At 55.4% G+C, this 5,967-nt stretch overlaps 3 protein-coding genes across 3 annotated transcripts; 1 reads left to right on the forward strand and 2 right to left on the reverse strand.

Annotated features, from left to right (window-relative positions):
• Positions 1 to 598: 598 nt before the first annotated feature.
• Positions 599 to 979, reverse strand: DQ04_10061000 (hypothetical protein; the record flags this gene model as incomplete). Its single annotated transcript, XM_009316139.1, has 1 exon — positions 599 to 979. One exon carries the CDS (start codon positions 977 to 979, stop codon positions 599 to 601), a length of 381 nt encoding a protein of 126 aa, XP_009314414.1.
• A 308-nt stretch (positions 980 to 1,287) lies between these two features.
• On the reverse strand, positions 1,288 to 3,630 carry DQ04_10061010 (putative surface protease GP63; the record flags this gene model as incomplete). The annotated part of the gene is made up of 1 exon (XM_009316140.1): positions 1,288 to 3,630. The coding sequence occupies one exon, from the start codon at positions 3,628 to 3,630 to the stop codon at positions 1,288 to 1,290; it is 2,343 nt and encodes a 780-aa protein (XP_009314415.1).
• A 1,524-nt stretch (positions 3,631 to 5,154) lies between these two features.
• Positions 5,155 to 5,460, forward strand: DQ04_10061020 (hypothetical protein; the record flags this gene model as incomplete). The annotated part of the gene is made up of 1 exon (XM_009316141.1): positions 5,155 to 5,460. The coding sequence occupies one exon, from the start codon at positions 5,155 to 5,157 to the stop codon at positions 5,458 to 5,460; it is 306 nt and encodes a 101-aa protein (XP_009314416.1).
• Between the last annotated feature and the right edge of the window lie 507 nt (positions 5,461 to 5,967).

Here is a 5,967-nt window from a genome sequence, read left to right on the forward strand (position 1 = left end):
GACCACACACTCCACCGTCTGCGCCTCCACCAGCGAGCCCACCGGCGCGTTCGCGAAGACACCACCGGTGGAAGAGGAGCGCACGATACACGCAGGTCAGTCGCACAGAAAGCAGACAGCTGCAGCGCGGCACACACAACAACAAAAAACCAACACAAAGGCATACCTGTCAGAGTGGTGGGGCACATTCCACTGAGAGAACGCACCACCACCAAACGATGCAACCAAAGAGAACACCACCAACGCCATTGGCAGCCAACACAACACACAGCCCCGATACGCCACACCAAAGAGCAAGACATAATTGCGCCCCAACACAACACGTAAACGTAGGAACACACACGCAAAGCTGCACATGCGCAAAGGCCACCAAAGCAGAACAGACAAGACGACAAACCGGCACCTCTGAGCACGCAACTCACTCAGCACGTGACAACAGCGCTGCCCGCTCACTTACACGCACAATTACTGCACTCCCAACCAGCACACAGGAGGCACCAACAGCACAACATTCAAACGCCAGCTCAGCAGCAGAAAAAAAAAAACAACGGTCTGCTTCACAGCACAGGCACTACAACACAAAGCCATCTGCAACCACTCACGGGTTCAGAGCCTCATTCATTGAGTGCCCACGTGGCCTCACAACATATCCGTTCAAATCCACAACTATCTCCACCACCAACACCACAGAAAGAACAGCATGAAAGAAAAAAAAACCGATAGTGCTCACAACACAGCACTCAGGCAACCTGCACAGCACCACGCATGCACATTCCACCCAAAAGAAAACACCACACTCAATGAAGAGAGAGGGCAGCACCAGCTCCCCATCACCGCAGTCGGGGTCGTCCTCACATTTGATGCGACGGTGCAAGGGAGCAGCAATGCGTGCAGCAAGTAGAGAAAGAAAACTAAAAAAAGAAACAGCCCAAGGGATGACAATTTGTCCAGTGCGTCTCTGCCCACGGAGGAGCGTCATCAACAGCAGCAACGTCTTACCAGCCGTCCACAGCGCAGGAGCGGTCCCCTGCACTCACCGCCGGACGGGCTGCGGGCAGCGGGGCGGGGAAGGCAGCGGCCGCCCACACACATCAGCGGAGAGGCACCCACGACGCCGACTCCCAACACCAAGCCACACAGCACACACACACACACAAAAGAAAAAGAGAAGCTTATCAGCAGTAAGAACTGCGTTACCCAAGAGAAAAAAGAAAGCGCGTGAGGCATGCCCACGGAGCAAGAAAACAAAATGCGTTTAACACCCACCCACACCAAACACAAAGACACTCAATGCGCCATGATCGCAGAGGCGACCAAGACGGCCAACACAAGCGGCATCAAAGCGGAGGCAGCAGCACTGCCATCAGCATTCAGCTTCAGATCAAGGTTCCTGCCGTGCGCTGTCACGATCCTCTGGCGGCTATCACCATTAGTAGCATGAGTGGTGCCGGCTGAGAGTTTGGAAACCACTGGTGTTTCAGTGTCTCCTGTTACTGCAGAGGTGCTGGTCTGACCATCCTCAGTTCCTGAAGCAGTCGAACTTCTTTCTTTGGTGGCATCAGTGACGGTTTGACCCACGGGCGCCTCGGAGCTCGTCGTGGCAGACGTCACCTCCCTGTCGCTCGTGTCAGCTGAACTCACGACTGTGACTTCGGTGCCTTGGGTGGCCGGTGCAGTCTGAGGTTTGCCGCCCTCCGGTTCTGCAGCTGTGGGATCGATGATGTGCCGGTCGACAGCCGTGTTGATCCGCAGAGTTGACATGTCCGCACCGAGCTTCGACAAGCTTGAAACACCACTGGCCGTGCTGCTCTCAGCCTCCGGCAGCATGGCGGTGCACACGTCCTCGTACCGCGGGCAAGCAATGCTGCCGCCCTTGGCGAAGTCACCATGAACCTTCAGGAACTTCCCCTGCGGGCACAAGTAGTACGTGGGGGCACCAGCGTACTGCACGTACACCGACCCCTCAAAGCACGCCACGTGCACGCACACGTCGCCAACCGCCTCGCCCAACACCGTCAGATCATTTCCTCTAACACACCGCGAGTTCGCGCCGACCAGACTCCCCGGCATCTTGCTCCGGTTGCCATCAATGCAGCTGAAGCCTTTGTCCGCCACAATAATGGGGCAGTAATCCATCATGTCCTCCCGCCTGCCACCAAGTATCTTGCCACCCTCGGCATTGAAGTACTTGTACGCGTCTGGAATCTCTTCGTACGTTTGAATGACACACGTCCCCAAGGCTTGACGGTCAGACGTGCATCGCAGTTTATCATCATAAGAGCTGTCACAGAACATGGCAACGTTGTTTGATACGCCGTTCGTAACACAAGTCTTGTTCAGAAAATCGCATCCAGCGCCCCTGCCCCACCGCATCGGCTCCGCCTTCGAATAGTCAACACTGTAATACTCCATGTCTTCGAATGCTGAAAGTGTTATAGCTGTGTAGCGTCCAGCGCCCACAAAACCGGCCATCAACTCGTCCTTAGCATTGCGCCGCTTCCAGTGGGAACTCACACCCAGCATTGTGTACAACTCCCAGTCAGCCAAATTTCGTCTACGCTTTTTAGACATTTGACTGGCAGCAGCTTCCTCTGCTTGAATTCCAAGAGGAACAGCTGACCTCAAATCCAACTCGCCGTGTTGCGGCCATTCGGCGGATACCTCATCGCTTGTCCACACAGTATCGTCCTCCATCTCCATGCCATAAAACCTCTTGCATTGGTAGTGATACTTTGCCCATACTTTTGTCTTCGCCGCATCAAAAACGAAGACCTCTTTTCCTCGGGCTTCCTTGATTGATATTCCAACCATCTTAGCTTGTTTATGCATGGTCTCCACGTTAAAGCCAAGTGTGTGCGCAATCTCGTGTGCGGCGACGCGGACGGCCTGCGACGTGCGTGCAATGTGGCGCGGACTGTAGTTGATCACGCCAATCAGCGGCCGCCCATTGGGGTGCACCGCGCACGTCGCCGCCCACGCAAAGGCACCATCAACGGCCGGCGCAGCAGTGGCGTACAGCACCATGTCGATGCCTTCAATACCCTTCGTGTGGTGCTCTTCAGGGATGTTGAACCGGCCACAAACAGTCGTATCACTGTACCTCGGCACAACGATGGGGCTCTTCAAAGGATCTACGGCAAGCCGGTCGGCATGCAGCTTCACAGCCTCGTGGATAATTGTGTGTTCCAGAATGTTCTGCTTCTCTGGAGTCATGATGTCCTTCGCGGTGCACTTCTTGTGTTTCCCGAATACATTCAAATACTTATCATCTTCTTTGGTGCAGTTAGAGCCCCTGATCGGATCTACCATGAACACCTTGATGCGGATGGGTTTGCGACCAACACGTGGAAACGAAGGTATGCTTGGAACCGGAACACCATTATTTGTAGCCATACCTTCGGCAGCTTCCACCTCTCCTGACGTCTCAGCCATTATCGCATTGTGTGTCGATGAAGGGCTTCCAGAAAACAACACTTTTTTATCTTTGACGAGAACATTGACGTAGTCGTAAATGCAGCGGTGGTGCTCCGTCATTGCGAGAGTGCTGCCGGCGCAGTGCACAAGGAGCAGCAGCGTGACGCCCAGGAGGCATCGCATTCGTTGAGCGTTCATCTTGGTAAGCTTTTTCATCTTGTGGGGGCGAATAACAGAGAGTGCAGAAGAGAGTGTGTGAGAAAGAATTGAAGTAAGACGCCCATGCATGCATAATCAAACCTCACGTGTCCACACGGTGAAGCATCCACACAGCAGAGGAAGGAGGGCACAGCAACCACGTCAAGAAGTGGGGGTGGAGAGGTGGTGTCAGTCACGCACGCAATGCGCATCACTCAGCTCAGGCGTTTTGTTAGGATGTGGTGGTTCAGCCTCACCACGAGGGCACACGCTGGGGGGCCACGAAGGGCCAACGAGGATAGAGACAGAGAGAGAGGAAGCAGACACTATGGGAAGCGGCCGATCAGCGCGCCAAGGCACTTGTCCACCCGAAGAGGGCGAGACCGCACCGCCAGTTTGCCCTCCGCCTGCAGTAGCCGCAGTCCACAGAGCGACAAGCAGCTCAGCCGCAGCCAAGTGGGAGGCATCAGGCATGCCGGTTTGTTTAGAGCGCAGTCGTTGTGCAAGAAGGCAGAGAACCAGAAGGGTGACCAGACCACAGTGTACTTATTGTTAATCGGCATAGCTCGTGGAACAACACATCATGCCACTGTGCATCCATGCCAAAATGGACATTTACTGCGGCAGAGGGGCACCATCAACGGTTATCAAGCTAAATGAGTGTGACGTGCTCGTTAGTTTACCCCACACCGCATCAGTCCAAGACAGCAGTCGGCTCATCCGTTTGTCCCACAGAAACACCGAATCAAAACGGCGTGAGCAATAGCAGTGAGGGATGTACTTGCTAAGACAAAGACGACCAGAATAAGAAATGTGTCTTACCACCACTTCTTTTCCTTGGTGCAGAAAGCAGTGGCTTCATCAATCCGTTGCCGGCCACACGATATCCTGCAAGTTGCAGTTAAAACGACCGCAGGTTGCCACGCCAGGAGTTCACATGCTGCGGTCTTGTTCACACCCTCTCATCGACTCGTAAGCGTCATTCCTATTTGTTTCTGAGAAGCCACATTTTTCCCACTGGAGCAGGTGTTGGCTGGCCCTTAACCGGCAGGACATGCATACACCTCTTTGTCTACCTCACGACGGACCTCACTGAGACCCAACTCCCTCAGCAGCACACTATCTGAAGAATGAACGAGAATGTTCGTAGCTGCACCAGCGTAATAGCAAGGGACACAACAACTTGAGATAATACGGACGAGCACGGCAAATGACAGGGCAGTTATTGCTTTCGTGAATAATGACAAAAAACATCCAATAGCACGTCAAAAGTACGCACGCAGGCGCTGGCTCGCCCTCTCATTGCGCCGTGGAGCACGGCACCACCAGAAGAACCAACAGCGGGAACGCGAGTGGAAAGAGTGGGAAGCATGAGGGGTGATCAGAATTTCCCGGTACAAGTGTCAAGCAAGGAAAGAAGAACACAACTCGCGACCTGGCAATGCCCCAAGAAGAAGCCACGCGATATTAATGAGCCCCCCATGTCGTACAGCATGTCGTGCACACACGCCACACAACGCTGGCCACTCATTGGGGCACACGATGCCCGGTGAGAAGCCTTCCAAATCCGAGGAGTCACGGCCCACTCGCGTTGAGAGCCGTGGCGCAATTATCGGTGCTCGGCCCCCCCGCCACGCATGGGGCGTCGTGCGCCACAGCGCTACCAACAGCGNACTCGCGTTGAGAGCCGTGGCGCAATTATCGGTGCTCGGCCCCCCCGCCACGCATGGGGCGTCGTGCGCCACAGCGCTACCAACAGCGCTACCAACAGCGCCTCCCCGTGAAGCGGAGGGGGAGGATGAGGCAGCAGTACCATCGCTGGCTAGAGGACTCTTACGCAANCGTTGAGAGCCGTGGCGCAATTATCGGTGCTCGGCCCCCCCGCCACGCATGGGGCGTCGTGCGCCACAGCGCTACCAACAGCGCCTCCCCGTGAAGCGGAGGGGGAGGATGAGGCAGCAGTACCATCGCTGGCTAGAGGACTCTTACGCAACAATGCGATCCCCCTCCACAGAGTAGCTCTGTGAAGGGGAGGAAAAACAGAAACAGATCACTTTTTGGAGAGCAGTACATCCGCTGGGGAAACAATTCAACACCGCCGAGAAGAGACACAGCGGTGCGGTGCGCAGACAATAGAGAATTCAGAGTGCATCCACACACTGCGTCCAGTCAGCTGGTTGTCTGAATGGCCTGCGGGGCAATCGCCAAACCTGACGCGGCTTCAGCCTCCTGTGATTCTTTTCGTTCGTCTTGCTGCCTCTGTCGCTGTGGCCTCTCCGCTGCCCACTCGGCCTCTCCGGTAGTCCGCAGGGAATCGCCAGCGTGGTAGCGAAGGTACTGTCGGTGCGGCTCGGG

Source organism: Trypanosoma grayi, assembly GCF_000691245.1.
Source record: "Trypanosoma grayi strain ANR4 Tgr_1006_V1, whole genome shotgun sequence".
Classification (NCBI taxonomy): domain Eukaryota; phylum Euglenozoa; class Kinetoplastea; order Trypanosomatida; family Trypanosomatidae; genus Trypanosoma; species Trypanosoma grayi.